At 31.9% G+C, this 18117-nt stretch overlaps 4 protein-coding genes across 4 annotated transcripts; 2 read left to right on the forward strand and 2 right to left on the reverse strand.

Moving 5' to 3' along the window:
- Positions 1-1030: 1030 nt before the first annotated feature.
- Positions 1031-1777, reverse strand: LOC123226322 (zinc finger protein 1-like). The gene has a single exon (XM_044650833.1). The coding sequence runs from the start codon at positions 1775-1777 to the stop codon at positions 1031-1033; it is 747 nt and encodes a 248-aa protein (XP_044506768.1).
- A 4092-nt stretch (positions 1778-5869) lies between these two features.
- LOC123226324 (zinc finger protein 1-like) lies at positions 5870-6601 on the reverse strand. Its single transcript, XM_044650834.1, has one exon. The coding sequence runs from the start codon at positions 6599-6601 to the stop codon at positions 5870-5872; it is 732 nt and encodes a 243-aa protein (XP_044506769.1).
- A 1391-nt stretch (positions 6602-7992) lies between these two features.
- Positions 7993-14654, forward strand: LOC123224751 (phenylalanine--tRNA ligase, chloroplastic/mitochondrial). The gene is made up of 10 exons (XM_044648454.1): positions 7993-8398; positions 8506-8696; positions 9489-9695; positions 9789-9906; positions 11118-11194; positions 12707-12886; positions 13025-13069; positions 13311-13415; positions 14196-14309; positions 14407-14654. Exons 1-10 carry the CDS (start codon positions 8212-8214, stop codon positions 14455-14457), a joined length of 1275 nt encoding a protein of 424 aa, XP_044504389.1. The 5' UTR covers positions 7993-8211; the 3' UTR covers positions 14458-14654.
- Positions 14655-14826: 172 nt separating this feature from the next.
- Positions 14827-17362, forward strand: LOC123224752 (cysteine proteinase inhibitor 6-like). Its single transcript, XM_044648455.1, has 4 exons — positions 14827-15191; positions 15478-15697; positions 16520-16665; positions 17040-17362. The coding sequence occupies exons 1-4, from the start codon at positions 14991-14993 to the stop codon at positions 17163-17165; spliced, it is 693 nt and encodes a 230-aa protein (XP_044504390.1). The 5' UTR covers positions 14827-14990; the 3' UTR covers positions 17166-17362.
- The last annotated feature ends 755 nt before the right edge of the window (positions 17363-18117 follow it).

The following is an 18117-nucleotide window of genomic DNA, read 5'->3' on the forward strand; positions in this document are numbered from 1 at the left end:
AATCTGACACAATTCAAATCAATTCGAATATTTTAGAAAAATATTATTTTAATAGAATTGGTTAGATATAAATTATAAAAATGTTAAAAGACAATATAATCATTAGTTAAAATCTTTGTAAACTGCATATAGTTGTATTTTTATATAATTATAATTACTTATATTGCTTTTTATTTTTATTTAAATATTTTATTTTATTATTAATTAGTAAGAATTTGATTTGATTAGTCGAATATAGATGTATTTTAAGGTCTTACTTATATTATAATTATATGTTATATCTGTATAATAATAATTTGAAATTTTTATAGATTACATATAATTGTATCTTTGTATAATTCTAACTACTCTTTTTTTTTTATTTAAATATTTTATTTTATTATTATATAGTTAGAATTTGATTTGATTAGTCAAATTGTTGAAGTATTTTAAAAATCTTAATATGTAAATTTTTAGACTATTTATCAATAAAACAAATTGTTATATTATGTGTTTTATTAATAGTAGGTTAGAGTAATTTAGTGAAAAAAATAAAACGATAAAAACACTTTGGAGAATGAAAACAATATATAATTTCAGGTCAATTTGGGTTAACTAGAAAATTAAAGGATTGGGATATGGGTAAAAAATTTTGATATGATTTTAATTCGAATCGGTTAAAGTTAAAGGTTTCTAACATGAACTGTCATGTCTAAATATAAACGATAATATATCACTATGTGAATAAACAATTTTAAATTAAAGGTAAAACAAAATCTAATTATTAATTATATTATAATTTCTTATTCATTTATTTATGTATCACAACCAAAATTTGATCTATACTGTTTGAAACATTTCATTGAATTTTATGCTTTAAAAAAATTACTTGTAAAACTCTCCATTGTCTAACATTGTTTATTGCATTCATATAATATTTCTTGTCATGAAACATGAGAAAGAAAACAATTTATTGCATAAAAAACCACAAATTCTGCAACTGAAAACCCTCATCAATCATCTAATGAGCACTAAAGCCAAAGAAAAGTAATTACTGATACTTATTAACCCCTCCAGAGCCGCCAAATTTGCTTGTTCCAGCCTCTGAATTTTCAACTAAAGAGCTTCCATGCATGTCATTCCCATTTAAAGAGTTTCTTAACATGCCATTCCCATTTAAAGAACTTTCAAACATACCAAATGGGTTCTTCTGCTGGACTTGAAATCCTCTACCATCTAGAGGAACCACATAATCACCTGCTCTTTGCATGGCATATTCCGGCAAAGACCATCGAGATTGAGAAAATGCATGATGCGGTTTATGGATGAAAGAGTTGAAGTGAACACCAAGAGGTGATCCATAATGATTAGAGAAACTTGGTGCAGCAGCCAAGGGTGAATATGGGTAATGGCTAGCCAGGTTTTGATTAATAGGGACCAGATTCTCGAGTCCTTTTTCTCTTTTCATTGCTGCCCGTTCTTTTTTATGAGCATTTTGGTGCCCCCCTAATGCCTGAGAGTTCGAGAACTTCTTGTCGCAATATTTGCATACAAAAAATTTTGTCTTCTCAGTCTTGTTCAAATTACTCTCATTGTCAGAAGACTCCAACACATTCGAGGAGCCTGCATCAAGGCGATCGAGCAAGTTGAGTTCAAGATTCAATGCAGGATGATCAGTTTGATTGTTGTTGAAAAGCTTTAAGTCAAGAGAGAGATCATCTAAGCCTGCAGAGTTTGAAGTGACTTCTTGACCGCCTTTTCCTTTCATTTTATCAAAACATGAAACTCTCTCTGACATTATTGCAAGTCTCAACTCTAAACAACTCCTGGGACTTGGAAGTTGCAGCAACTACTGATATTCACCAAAGAGACATATGAATGTATTTATAGAGAGCAAGTAAATCTTCATTACATGGAAAGATATCTGAGATACAAGTTATTGAAATTTGTATAACCTGTAAATGGTAAGATACTCAAAGAAAAACCAAGTTTGATTATTATTATTTTTTTTGTCCATACAATAGGATATTTTACATCATTCAGAAAAGAGTTGATGGCTTTGTGCATATCTCATATATTAAATACACACATACACACACACACCCCTATCTATTGTGATTGAAAAGTATATATTCCCCTTATCGATCAAGAAAAAAAAACTTGTAAATAAAAAAAAAACCTCGTAAATATGTGTAACCCAAGATAAAAGTATTAAAAACCCAACAAATTGCCATATTCAAAATAATTTTTTGGAAGAATTGTTTTCTAAACAACATTGTTTAGGTAAAAAAATCTACCAAGAAAGTCCAAGTTAACAAGTTTGCTCAAAATTCATGCATGTCTAGTGGACCATATATGGAAAATCACAAGTTCAATGAGCCTATACATGATAAAGAAATCTTACTAAATAATGCATATCTATGAATCTACAAGCATACAAGTTCTAGAATTGATAACTAGACCTCCATGCTATAAAATTTCATAATTGATCATACATAACAATTAGTAAATATTAACCACGCATGTTAAATCATATAAGGCCACGTTATGGTTATTAAACACATTAATCGATTATTAATTTAAGATACAAAATATATGTTTTAGTCATAATGCATAAGTTTTCAATCCTTAAATACAAATAATTAATTTTTTATTGGTATTCTTCTATAGGATGACTTTCGGAGATAAAACCGAACATTATAGGAATTCTCTATTAGTAATAGAAAATTTATATTATTGAGTTATATTACTATCTATTTCTATTAAATTAATATATAATTAATGTTAGTCTATAAATAGCGAACTTTCCAATATTTTCTAGGCTATTAGCTTATAGGGGACGCTAAAACATTTAACAAAAAGGTCTTTTCTAGACTATTAGCGTATAGGGTACGCTAAAAGTGTATAATTAGAGATATTATTTGGGAATATTAATTAAAATAGGTAAAATTTTTTCCGCGTAAACGTTTTTAGACAAACGTACAGTAGTTTTACTTTTATAAGCAAATTTTTTTGTAACTCCAAAAATACCCTCTGGCTTATTACATCATCTTCAACCATTTCGTGTGTGGAATGTCAAAGGTCCTACAGGGTGCATGAGTGCGTGCAGAGTGCATGCGTGCGTGCAAATGCGTACAGAGTGCGTGGGTGTATGAGAAGTGCATGAGTGTGTGCATATATATATATATATATATATATATATATATATATATATATATATATATATATATAAAGAAACAGTGCGAGAGTGCGCGCACCCTCGTACTGCACGCACTCTGTTTTGTTTTTTATATATATATAATTAAATAATATAATATTTAAAAAATATAATAAATATATATATAAAAGAGTGTGCGCACTCTGCACATATTGTATGTACTCTCGCATTCTGTTTATATATATATATGAAGATGCACGCACTCATACGCACCGTACGCACCACGCACACTCAGCACTCACCGCGCACTCCGCACGCATCCCACACGCATCCACGCACTCCGCAAACACTGTATGACACCTACAGGGTTGGAAGGGTATTTTTGAAATTACAAATAAATTTCCTTATAAAAGTAAAATGATTGTAGGTTTGCTTAAAAATGTTTAAGCGGAAAATTTTTTGCCTATTTTAATTAATATCCCATTTGGGTTGGGCAAAGCCTAAGGCCTAATTGATTCAGTGCAATCTATTACTTTTCTTGCCCCATAAACACTAATAGTGGTATCAAAGCATATTTAAGCAATTATCAAGCAAAATATTTTGATTGATTATGTGCATACATATGTTTGTATATCTTAATATTTGATGTTCTACATATATTGATATTATATTGATCACTAAACATGTTAGTTGTCTGTTTGTTTGATATCTACAAAACATAAATTGTTGTTATATTGTTGATTTTTATATTTTGGATTTTTGTTGATTAAATTGTGTGTATGTTTTTGTCAAAATCTCGTCGTATGGTTGTTGATTTCATGTTTTGCATGGAATTGTTGTTATTGTGTGTTGTTGCGCATAATGAGAGTTATTGTTGGATTGAGATAAGTTTTTATGTCACATTATCTCATTATGACAATAACTTCTCAAAAAATAGATTCCAATGTTTTGCTTCATAGCAAAATTCTAGAAAGTACATTGTGTACGATCATGCACAATGAATGCATGCTCATGTACAAACATATTTTCATTATGTATAGGTTGTAACTCTCTTCCTGATATACCTTGTGTAGTTATACGCACCTGTGCATAAACATTTTTTTTTACAAACATACAAGTCATAACACCTTTTTATGTATATACTTATAGAATTTTGATAAATATAAAAAATGATGGGATGCACGACTATACATCATGCACATATGCTCGGTCAAAGGGTTAGAATCAATTTTAACCATGTTGATCAACTATAAATAATGAAACATTGGGGGTCTAAAAGTAATTATATTAAAATTGAGGGTACATAATGAATTTGACAACCATGTAAATAATAATAAAAATTACTTTTAATTTTAAGTTTTTTTATATTTGTCAAATGGTCGATATGCATAGTGATGAATGCATACATAACCTATGACCACCTATGGATAATGATATTTTATTTAAGAATGCATACGTGTAATTTTAGAAAACTGTCCTGATTCTTTTCTTTTCTATATTCCTCTTGTTCATTCTTTTCTCATCTTTGAATGCGATTCCAGGCTTGGAAATATTTCATGCGTAAAATTTAGGATAGGAATTTATTTTAAAATAAAATGTCTTTAGGAGATTTTGTAAAGGTTTTTTTTTTTTAATTTAAAAATAAAATTTTAATTTCAAAACTGGCATAAAAAGAAAACTTAAAATTATAAAACAATTATTGAAGAAGGGCAACATGAAAGTTAGGAAATTTCCATATTGGACTAGAGTCATCAAGACAAACTACAGCGCTGATACATTTCTTCCGGCTATACTAAAAGAGAATCTTAATTATTGCGATGTTCCTAAAAAGAAAGTTAAAACTAAAAAACCAATAGAGTATTTTTGTATTTCCAATTATAAAAAGTTAACCATCTTTAAATTTGATTAGTTATTAGTAATAAATATCATTAAATTTAATTGTTTATTGATAATAAAATATTAATAAAACAAAAGTTTAAACAATTTTTCTCTTAAAAATTCTATTTAAATCTTTGATTTTTAGTGCTTGAAGACAATCGTTAATCATTTACAAGCATTACTCAAAGTGAAATTGACTGATAGTATGTATAGCAACTCATTTCTACCTATTTTGAGTATATTAATGAGTATATATTTATATATGATATCTTATGATTAGATGATTTTAAATTAAGGATAACAATAAAATTATACGTACTCACTTTGAATATATAACTTAATACATACTTGACGTGTGTTGTCGATTGATTAATAATTTTAAATTAAAGATAAAGTAGTAATAATCAATCACATGATAATACATATCAAATATACGTCTATTTGTGTATATAAAATAAGTACACATAATATTACTCTAAGGATAAAGTAATACTTAATTATTTAATGATATACATTAATATGTATCTATTTATATATATACAAAGTAAGTACATATAGTATTATATGAAATAAATACTTTCATATAACACAATTAACAGTAGATTTAAATTGGGGGCAGGCTTAATTTTTTTTTTTTTTTTTGCCTAATGTATAGGATGATGGTCTATTAGTATCAAAGAAAATAATATATAGAGATAGATATATAATGCTTTAAAATTACTTGTAAAACTCCCATGACATTGTTTATTGCATTGATTTTACATTTTCTGTTATGAAACATGAAAAAGAAAACAAATTTTTGTGTGTTAAAAACCACAAATTATGCAGCTTTAACCCTCAGCCAAAGAAATGTAATTACTGATACTTATTAAGCCCTCCAGAGCCACCCAATTTGCTAGTTCCAGCCTCTGAATTTTCAGCTAAAGATCTTCCATTCAAACAAGAGTTTCTTAACATCCCATTCCCATTAAAAGAACTTTCAAACATACCAAATGGGTTCTTCCGTTGAACTTCAAATCCTCTACCATCTGGAGGAACCAGATAATCACCTGCCCTTTGCATGGCGAATTCTGACCAAGACCATCGAGATTGAGAAAATGCATGATACGGTTTATGGATAAAAGAGTTGGTGTGAACACCAAGAGATCTCCCAAACGATCCGTATTGATTAGAGAAACTTGGTGGTGAATATGGGTAAAGGCTAGCCGGGTTTTGATCAAAAGTGACCAGATTCTCGAGTCCCTTCTCTCTTTTCATTGCTGCCCGTTCTTTTTTGTGAGCATTTTGGTGCCCCCCTAATGCCTGAGAGTTCGAGAACTTCTTGTCGCAGTATTTGCAAACAAAGAATCTCGTCTTCTCCGTCTTATTCGCATCATTCTTATGATCAAAAGACTCCAACACGTCCTTGGAGCCTCCATCTAGGCAACCGAGCAAGTTGAGTTCAAGATTCAATGCAGGACGATCAGTTTGACTGTTGTTGAAAAGCCTTAAGTCAAGCGAAAGACCATCTGAACCTGCAGACTCTGAAGTGACCTCTTCACCAACTTTTCCTTTCATTTTATCAGAACATGAAACTCTCTCTGACATTATTACAAATCTCAACTCCAAACAACTCTTGGAACTTAGAAGTTGCTGAAACTACTTATATTGACTAAAGAGACCTATGATAGATTTATAGAGAGCAAGTAAATCTTCATCATATGGAAAGATATCTGAGTACAAGTTATGGAAATTTGTATGGCCTTTAAATGGTAAGATACTCAAAGAAAAACCAAGTTTAATGAGTTTTGTGTGCCCGTACAATAAGATTCATTTGGGCTCTATTATGACTAGGAGGATAAGGATTGGTCTCTACGCGCAGAATTTTAGAGTTGATGGTTTTGGGCATATACCATATATTAAATCCCATAGTATACATGAGCCTCTCTATTGTTATTGAAAAGCATTTATTCCCCTTAAAGATTTAAAAAAAACCCTTGTAGATAAAAAAATAAAAAACCCTAAACATATGTGTAAATAAATCAACCACACATGTTAGATCACCTAATAATTATTAAACACATAAATTGATAATTAATTTAAGATACAAAATATTTGTTTGAGTCACAATGCAAAAATTTTCAATCGTTAAATGAAAACGTGAATCCGTAGACAAATAATTTATTATGTCAATGAATTGACATTAGACAAATCTTTTGATGTCGTCTTTGTTCGATAAAACTTCAATGATAGAAAGGTCGATGATGAGAGAAGAAGATGATGAAAAGGTCAACTGATGGTAGGAATAACTTTCAGTAGCAACAGAAAAAAGAAAAAACCTTGAGGTAAAAAGTGAATCTTTTAAAACTTAATCTTTTAAAGGAATATGTTAATTTTTCAAAATATGAAGGAAAAATGATGTAAGTTTTTAGGTTTAATAGTAAAATAATAATTTTACTCTTTATAATTAACGATTTTGGTTAAGTTTTATAATCTATAGATGAGTATTTTGAGATTTTGGAATTTTTTAAATACATATTTGGGAATAGGTTAATCCTAGGGTGGGAATAATACATTTGTTTAAATACATATTTGTATTTAATGATCCTATTAAATCCATTAACATTTCATTTAAATATATTATTACCCATTTTTATTAAATTAAAATTTAATTAATACTAACCCACGGCTAGTAAAATTTTAAACATTCTTGATAACATTAATTATTATTTTTTAAATTATATTAAAAATATAATAATATATATAATTATATATCTATTTTATGTATTTAAAATAAATATATTTTAATATTGTTTGAAAGATTATATATAAACTCTATTAAAATTTGTTGAAAGGTTAAAAATACAAAATTGTAATTTTCTTTTTAAAAAAAGGCAATTTTTTTTAATTTTATCAAATCCACCCCAACTTCTTCATCTTTTTTCTCATCCGTTGGATTAATCTCAAACGAAACCACCTAAATGTGCAGTAACATGGCAAATTCCCAAGCACAAACACCAATCTACAAAAACCTCTCACTGCCGCAAAACACACACGAGCGCGCACGCCCCACCACGACCACCACGACGCTTTTCCGTCTGATTCTTTCATCTTCACTTATCGTTTTTCGATTTGAAAAAGAATTAGAACAAGTGAAAGCTTGATAACTCATTTCTATTGCACCGAAAAGTTGAATACTTCCATAAAGTTTAAGAAAAATGGTTATGCCCATTTCACACTCCTTTTTCTTCGCTAGAGCCTCGCTTGTTCACTATAGCTGTGGCTTGAAAAGCTTCGCTTCTTGGATACATGTATCTTCTGTTTCAACTCTTGCTACTAAAAAGAAGTTCACACAGCCGGTGGCTTCGTTGCTGGAGTTTGGCGGAGTCAAGATGGCTAAAGACGGTATTTTCAACTGTTAAACTTGTTATTTATTGCATTTTGGAGGAGAACTACTGCTGCTTGATATATGTTTCTGGGTTTATAATGCTTTTTCTATGGTGGTTTCGTAGATGTGGTGAGGGATGATCCAACGAACAATGTTCCGGATTCGATATTTTCGAAATTGGGGATGCAACTTCATAAGAGGAATCAACACCCGCTTGGGATTTTGAAGAATGCTATATATGACTATTTTGATACCAATTATCCGAATAAGTTTGATAAATTTGATGATTTGTGCCCAATTGTTTCTGTGAAACAGGTTTGTCTGCTAATTTGGAAGTTTTAGTTTTAAGTGGGGGTCACTGATACTTATTTTGTTTATAATGTAGTGAGTTTGGTATTTAGTGATCCAATTGATTGTAGTTAGTATTCGATAGTAAGGAATGTGTGCCAAGTGTTTGAAATTGGCGGCAGTTTGCATTTGTGCTTAAGTAAGAACAAAAGCTTGGAGGTCTCTAGGTAGTTATGTTTAGTCAAATTGTCTCGTCTCCATGTTTAAATATTGTGTAGGTTCATTGTTCGCTCATTATAGTTTGTGCCAATGGAAGACATTTGGTGAAAGTGGAAGTGACACAATTAGAAAATAGGTATAGCTTACTACTGTTCACACTAGACTTTGATCCTGTTTTAGTCTAAATGGGATTGGAGATAACATTTCTTAAGGAGAAATTTAGGAAAAGCCTTAAATTGAAAGAATGCTTACAAATTTTAAAGAAAATATTGAATATTATCATGCTGGAAACTAAAACAACTGTATTTTTCTGTCCTAATATGTGGTTCTTTTTTCATTTGGACAAAGTTTGACATTTCTGGAAAAATCTTTATACTTTCTCTGTGAAACTTCTAGTAAGTGGTAGTGAATTCTTTATCTTGTCCGATATGTCCGCTAAGTCTCTACCATGCATGCCTTAAGCAATTTTTTTCATAAAGAAGATGTTGCATTTCTCTTAGTTAACTTTATTTATTTTTCTTAGTTTTGACATACTGCCATGGTAGGTAGTTTATGTAAGAATTTTTGTTCATTCTATGATACTACATCCTTTTATTGCAGAATTTTGATGATGTCCTGGTTCCTGCTGATCATGTAAGTAGGAGTTATAATGATACTTACTATATTGACCCCCAAACTGTTTTGCGATGCCATACTAGTGCCCATCAAGCTGAGATTCTGAGTGGGGGACATAATCATTTTCTTGTAACTGGAGATGTTTATCGTAGAGATTCTATTGATTCAACACATTACCCTGTATTTCATCAGGTTTTGTGTCCTTAATTTAAGTCATTGGATAAAATAAATAGTCTTTTTGAAAATTTCTCTTTTTTCTCTTATAAATTTGTTATGGCCATACAGATGGAGGGTGTTCGAGTTTTTTCACCAGAGGATTGGGAGGGTTCTGGTCTTGATGGCACAGCTTATGCTGCGGAAGATCTGGAAAAATGTTTGGAGGGTTTGGCACGCCATTTATTTGGTAACTGCTATGACTTACTGTCACTTTGCTATCTTTAATCTTATGTTTTTTATCCAAAATAGAAAAGAATCTTTCTATCCTTGATTTTTAGGCTTTATTGTAGAAGAAAGATGTTGGCATGATGTGTAAATAGGCTTAATGATGTAGTTTTGCTTCATATTATTGATTCTTAGGGGATTCTTGCTAAATAAAGATGTTGCTCTGGAAAAAAAATTTTACTGCAAAAAGTGCATGTACATTGGCCAACCAAGAAGCACCATGCATGACACTTGCCCTATGATTCTCTGAATGCACTTGCATTTGCTCAACCAAAGTTTCTCTCTAAACTTGGATTTGGAAGCTAATCCTAAGGGATAATTGAGAAAGTTAGAACTGAACAAAGAATTTAGAGAAAGATGAAACAAAATAGATTATGAATGGAGAAAAAATTAATGAGAGAGTGATGCGAGGAACTAGAATAATCAAGGGTCTTACATTATTTTTTTTTCTTGATGCAAAATTACTAGGCATTTATAGTCTTATCTTTCTTTAGAAAAACAATATTAAAGGGAATTATATTCTTATAGATTTTACCTTAACCAGTTGAAGGAAAAATAACTATCAAATAATTCATTTTCCACTTGATCAAGTAACATATAAATCAAAATTCAACTCTTGTATATAGAAATACTTGTCACTCCTAAAGTAATGATCTGAACTGAAAACAATATTAGAACTCTGCTAAAGATTATTTCATTTTAAAAAATTTTCAAGTTGAGAAGTAGTTTGAAGTTTCTGGTTTTGGCATAAACAAATCTTATCAAAATTTAATCTGCATGTTAATCTTCGTGGAAGCTTTTTTCTTCATTTTACCGTTCTCCACAGTAAGAAAAAGACACAATCTCATCATATGTATTATAAAATTATCAAAATTCATGATGTTTGAAAGTGCATAAACAGAATAGTAAACTCTTCTTCTGTTATGGCTGCTTCCTTTTATCTAATGTCAATGTCTAATTGAAGTTTGTTGTCGATTGATGCAAGAACATGGAAAATTGCAATTCTTAAAATTTCTACCGTGAACAATGTATGAATCATGTAAAGCATCTTAGACTGAAAATTTTATGGATATGCCATATTGTTTGACTGGTTTTATTGTATTTGAGCTTATTATCTACTTACTAAACACACTATTTGTTGATCCCATTATGCCAAATGTAATTACATTTCAGGTTCTGTGGAAATACGATGGATTGATGCATATTTTCCATTTACCAATCCATCATATGAACTAGAGATATACTTTAAGGTACTATAATTATCATCTTTACGAGATAATGTCCTAGTTATTTGATTTTTTCCTATAAAGTTTCAGCCATTTACTGTAGATTTTTTTTTTTTGTCCATCTTATATTACTCATGCTAAAAGGCCTCTTGGCCTTTCTGTTAAAAGAGGTTTTTTTTTCATGTTAAAAACAGGTGAATTAAATAAATTGATGGTAGCATGAGATTTGTTCAACTAGGAGATGTGTATTTTGTGATTTAAATGCTAACAATCACCCATGTAGAAAGGAGAATAAAGTACTTTTAAGTAGTAGCTGAAGAATTTTTTGTACAATGTTCAAAAAAGGTAGCGAAGATGGAAAAAGATTTTCAGTGGTGGGTGATTTAATAATGACCGAGGTATTTTATTTGATAAATCTTATGGAATTGGTTTGTGGATGTTCTCATGATATTGAATCTTTCTTTGGAGTCTAATAGAAACTATAGCAGGGTTGAATCTCTTTCATGAGTATAGATTTATATGTTTTGTTGCCTCCCTTTGTAAGATGATTGCATAAGTGTTGCCTTTAAGAATTAAACTGGAGTTGAGGAAACTATTTTAACAACCTAAGGAACTTTTGGAGAATTGACAAACCTTGGATTTGCTCTAGTTGCTGATGAGATTATGGAGTATAATTTTTTGTTGACATTGGCTTTTTGCTTAACAACATGGACTGTTACTTTTTTTTGTTTTTATGCCTCCAAGTTTATGTGGAAGGCTAGAGTCTTTTATAAGGTGAAGATTTGGGTTTGGCTCATTGATTAAAGAAAGTTCAATACAAATTATACCATGCAAAGGAAAAGAGTGAGGATCTGCCTTACCACTTCATGGTGCATTATGTGCACAAAAAAAGTTGAATGCATATATTATGTCTTCCTACACTATTGCATTCTAAGTTTTTGCTTCAACTTATTTCTTCAATTCCAACATTTATTGGGTGTTGCCAAGGTCGTGTGACCTTTTTAATTGGAAGTCATAAAGTGTTGATTGGAAGTCATAAAGATGTAATGTGTGGTATTCCATTGGAAGTCATGATTAGCCAACGATGGGTTTTGGTATCTAAAATAATTTTATGATACTTTCCTTTATGTTCTTAGAAATAGGTTTCTGTTTTAGCTTTAGTCTGGAGTTCTTTGCTTTGATTTTGTATTTTGTTGTATGTTTTGATCATTGCAGTAGATTGCAGGCTCCTTATTTGTAAGTATATCTTTAATCTTTGGTGGGTTCAATTTCATATTACCTATTTAAAATAAAAGAAATGAACATCTGTTTGCTAAGTCAAGGTTTGGAGGTTTCTAGTTTGCAAATTACTGAATTTTGCAATTAGCATAGCTATTACCTATTTTAATATGTTCTAATCTTGTTTTAATTAATTCTCACAAATTTAGTTGTATTCATTTCTTTTTTGAACTGAACAATTATTGTGCTTGGAGTTACCTCATCTGGTACCTTTTGTTCTGTATATTACTCACTGGTCGACCTTGAATCATGTATCAGGAAAAGTGGATGGAGGTTTTGGGCTGTGGGGTTACTGAGCAAGAAATTTTGAAGAGAGCTGGAAGATCAAATAATGTTGCTTGGGCTTTTGGACTTGGTTTGGAGAGGCTAGCAATGGTTTTATTTGACATACCAGATATCCGGCTTTTCTGGTCGACTGATGAGCGATTTTCCTCCCAGGTAGAGTTTCAATAGATTTTTGTTACTAGTTTTGTTTTTACTTGTCCGTCCTATGTTTTAGAAATGTTTCAATCTTTTCAAATAAAATTTATGTGTTCAGATTCTACAGATTTGTAATGCACATCTATTTTCATGCAGTTTTCCCAGGGTCAACTCGGGGTCAAATTCAAGCCATTCTCAAAGGTTATTTTATGTCTTTTATTTTCTTTTTGTGAAGCTTGACTGATAAGTTTGAATCACATACTTGCTTACATTGTTGATGTTTCTTAGTGCAATTTGTCTTTGTTTCTTTAAATTGTAGCCAAATCTGAGTTACAGCTGCTTTACTTCCGAGTGTGGTTATGTAGATATTGGATAAGGATGTGCACGGAACTGTTATAACTGCATGTAAACACATACTTAGAAGCTGAATTGTCTTTTGCAGTTTCCTCCTTGCTACAAAGACATGAGTTTCTGGATCAATGAATCCTTCACTGAAAACAATTTATGTGAGGTTGTAAGAGGAGTTGCAGGGGATCTTGTTGAGGAGGTAAGTCTTTCTAGAATTTCAGTCTCTCCTGAAGCTATATACTTGTATATTCTCCACTAAAATGAGAAAAATTAACTATGCCTATTGGTGTTTGTTAATTTTTCACCTAGGAAGTGTCTAGCCCTGTACAATTGAATCTAAATCAAATTTCTTGGTCAAAATTTTGAACTGCACAAATTTAAGTCTCTGGTTAATTGAGTTGCTAGCCCATCATCCCCATTCATCCATGTCCTTAACCACCTGATATGATGAGGCATAACATGGTAGTATATCTCCTCCTAGTGATTAATGCTGAAAGGTTTTGAAGCATAACCTTGAATTCCTCTATCTTGTGCAACTTAAGATATTTTTATTCAATTTCTTACTTTAATTAGGTCATGTTTCTACTGGGTTTTTTTCTATATCATACCCTCCCGCACAGATATGCATATTAGTATTAACCTAGTGTAGAACTGAAAATCCGATAGTGCAAGGGAAGAGGAAAGCAAGGCTTGAATGCATGCAACTCTGCTTTTCAGCAGTTTTTATCAGGACTAGATGAGTAAGTGAAGCCAATGTCTATAGAAATTCCTCGGAAAACTCTTGCGATATGAGACTGCAGGGTCTTGGATTACGTAATACAAAGCTCTAGAATAACTGATAGCAATGAATCATAACATGTTTCTCTTTTTCATCTGTGACCTGTGGAATAGTTCCATAAATGCGGCTTTATATCTCTTGGCATAATAAATATTCTGCTGTAAATTCACCTTCATTGTTAATTTCATTTGTGATTGCCAGGTACAATTGATAGACAATTTTACCAACAAGGAAGGAATGACTAGCCATTGTTATAGAATCGCGTACAGGTCAATGGAGCGATCACTTACAGATGAGGAAATTAATGAGTTGCAAGTAGGTTTTTATGTTTTGTACTTCTTTAGCCCTTTTCTCCTTGTGCAGTTGATATTATATTCTTTCAAGTTATTAACATCCATAACTGTGAATGCAGTGGAATGTGAGGGACCAGGTGGAGAAGAAGTTAAATGTTGTTCTAAGATGAGAGTTTCAGGCCGGGTGCTACCGTCCGTATGCAGGATTCTAAATTAAGTGATTTTAGTCTTTAATTTGTACACTAGATTTTGATTGTAAGTTAAACTGTGCCAAAAACCTGAGAGCCTGGATGTTACACCCACAAACAAAAATATGTAACTCATGTTTGAAATTATATTTTTTGAGATAACGGGGGATATTTATGTATATATTTTCCAAGCCAGGTGTTTTAACCCACAATTTGGAGAAACCTTGGGCTTGGTCTCCTCTTTTTAAATTTTATAAAGAAAATTAAGTCAGTGCTCTGGTTGATACTTAATAATATTAAATAAAATATCCCAAGGCCCATGGCCGAGTCATAGGCAACTCGTTTCACCGGGAGCCCGTAAACGCAGTCAATGATAAAGGAATCAACGAAATAACTTACTCGTTACGTCTAAGGCTCCAACTAGCGTTCTAAAGGGCGGATTTGGTTTTACAAGTTACGACAGAATTCAAGATAACTTTAATCCAGTGCGTGCGGCTGACGCAGATTGTTTCACTATGAAGATGATGAACAGGTATTCTTTCATATTGTTGAGTTCTGCGGTTTTGCTTTGTGGGTTCGTTGAATTGGGCCTTTCTCGAGAGGACAGTTTCCACAAGATGAAGTTCGGAGGCGTTCAGACATGCAAGGGCTCCCAAAACGGCGCTGAGATGGAAAGCCTTGCACGATTCGCTGTTCAAGAACACAACAAGAAGGAGGTTTTTTTTTTTTCAATTCTTTTTATTTTTAGTTTCTTGATTAAAATATAATCTATTTTTTGTGTTGCTTCGGATTTGTTTTAGTTTGGTCGTTTGCCTTTTTTTTGTTTTGTTTCGGGACCTAAATATATTAATTTATGAGATTGAATTAATTGGTAAAATATTTTAGTGTTAGTTTTTTCGTCTCTAATGTTCAAATTGAATTAGATATGCTCATGACTTTGCTAATTTGTTGTTTGCAATTTTCTGGTGGAAGTTAAATTGATTTGTTTCTGAATTTTTACAGAATTCCCTTCTTGAGTTCTCAAGGGTGTTGAAGGCCAGGGAACAGGTGGTTGCTGGCATGATGTATCATCTTACTCTCGAAGCAGTTGATGCTGGCAAGAAGAAGATATATCAAGCCAAAGTCTGGGTGAAGCCATGGATGAACTTCAAGAAGTTAGAGGAGTTCAAGCATGCCAAGGATGGCCCTTCATTCACTACTTCAGACCTTGGCGTCAAACACGGTAATGGATCATTTTAGTTGTGTTGCTATCTTGAAGTATCTGGCTGATACCTATGCCTGATGTCCCTTTGATACTCAGAATCATTTTTTTTCTTTTTCCCCTATTATTGGGATTCTGATGCTAGTAGATATTGTTAATAGCTTCTTTGTCTGTGGCAATCTAGTCTAAAGAAACACAGAACGAAATCTTGGCTATTTTTATACCCAAGTTACCCAGCCCTCTTGCTCACTGGCACAGTGGCTGAATCTTCCAATGAATCGTCTCTTCCCTTATTTTTCTGAAGTGAATCATTTATATCCATATTTGCTGCTTGCTGATGTGTCCTTTTTATTCTCCTTCTATAAAAAACCTTGAGGCTTGAGTGGTCTATCAGACACCAAGACTTCTTGCTTCAAAACTGTCTTGCCAAACATTCATCATACCTTTTAAGTGTCTTACAGTTGCTAGAAGCTATTTTGAGAATTGGTTATTTCTGTCTTTTACGTTTTCCAAGGGGATTAATTTCATTATATTATATATGTTGTGAGGAGGGATTAAATCGCATAATTCCTGCATCATGACTTCCAACTAAGAGTTATTGAATTTGATCCATTTTACAAAGGATAAGGGCATGAATGCTGGATCCTTAAGTTGTTGTCCTGTAATGTGCTAAATATTTTGGCTAGACACATTGCAACCTACTATTGAATACAAGATGATTTCCCTCTTTCATGTTATTATCTGAGAACTGAGAGTTCTGGTGAGCATTCATTTATTTGGTTATTAGACAAGTAAAATAGAAAGAGAAAGTGGTGACTGGTTGGATGCATTCCTCTAAATCAGATGGCCGTGATCTAGAATGGCATGAAGTACCAACGAATGATTTAGAAGTCCAAGGTGCAGCAAGTTATGCTGTGAAGTCCATCCAGCAGAGTTCCAACTCATTGAATCCATATGAACTTTTAGAGATCCTTCATGCTAAGGCCAAGGTTGGCATTTCACATTGTTTTGCATATCTGGTTTAGATTAATAGTATGCAGCTTTTGATTCTTAATAAATTTCAATGATATAACCATGGATTAGAGTACTTTTCACCTTTGATCTTGGTCCAAGGGGTGTTGACAGCCCTTTGACCAAGATCAAGATTGACTAATGATGGGGTAAGATTGCGTCCCAATAATGGTGCACTTCTCTGAAACCATATGAAGTGATTAAGTTGATTGGTTATCTCCTTTTCTTTCAAACAATATGCTCCCCACCTCTCTCTTTTCCCTAGGACTGGGTTTTCTCCATCTGTTGAATGTCTGCTCAATCTCAAATTTATAAACTTGTGGTTCACTGAAGTAATCTTGGTTAAATGCAGGTTATTGAAGATTATGCCAGATATGAATTGCATCTGAAGTTGCAGTGGGGAGTTGAAGAAGTGAAGTTCCAGGTTGAAGTAATAAAGAACAGTGATGGAAAGTTTCATTTGAAATATTTCTATTAGATAAATGTTTACTGTTTAAAACTATGGATTGAGGCTTGCTATCTTCAACAGTATGATTGTAACAATAAGAACCAGAAACTAGTAAATATGTAAATTTTAATATCTACTCTTGTGATATGTGTGGATAGGGAATAAACAGGCTGCTGCCTCTTTATATAGTGTTATATGTCTAAATATGAGCCAACTTTATTAATGTTTCTTCTTGTGTCTTAAATACTTCATTTGTGTGTCACCAATCTTCATATTGATGGTTGAGGAGGATCATGGAAGTTCTAATTGTTTCACTTTAGAGTCAGTTGTTTGGTTGGGATCCAAACATAGAAGAACTGGTAATAAAGGAGTGAATCATTTTATCATTGTCTGACAGCATAGTAATGATTAATTGTAAGAAAACATAGAAGATAATTTTTGGGGTTTTAGATATCCAACAAAACATCTGCAGTTAGTGATGATGGAAACCTTTGAGATTGGTATTACAATTTGCTCCTATTCAACACAACATGAAGGCATATTTATCAGAGAAAACATATCGGAAAATATAATAAAAAAAATCAATTTTCCGTTGCCGGGAATCGAATCCGGGTCTCCTGGGTGAAAGCCAGATATCCTAACCGCTGGACGACAACTGACTTTCCTGCATTAGGGAGCTCATGTTATTTATTTGATTATTAGCTTAATAATCCATCAATTCTCCCCTTTTCGGGTAATTAATCCGTCAGTTCTTAGGTTAGGTAGTTTTACAGTGTTATAATGAATGATGTATTGGAATGTAGTTGGTTATTAATTTATTTTTAATTTAAAATTATTTAATTATAATATAATATATTATTATTGATATCAAAATTAATGGAAAATTATAAAAAAAAGCCTAAAATACCCCTCTATTAAGCAAAAATACCCAAATTCACTATTTTCAAGCAAAAATGCCCAAATTCCCTATTTCTAAGCAAAA

Source organism: Mangifera indica, chromosome 9 (assembly GCF_011075055.1).
Source record: "Mangifera indica cultivar Alphonso chromosome 9, CATAS_Mindica_2.1, whole genome shotgun sequence".
Lineage (NCBI taxonomy): Eukaryota > Viridiplantae > Streptophyta > Magnoliopsida > Sapindales > Anacardiaceae > Mangifera > Mangifera indica.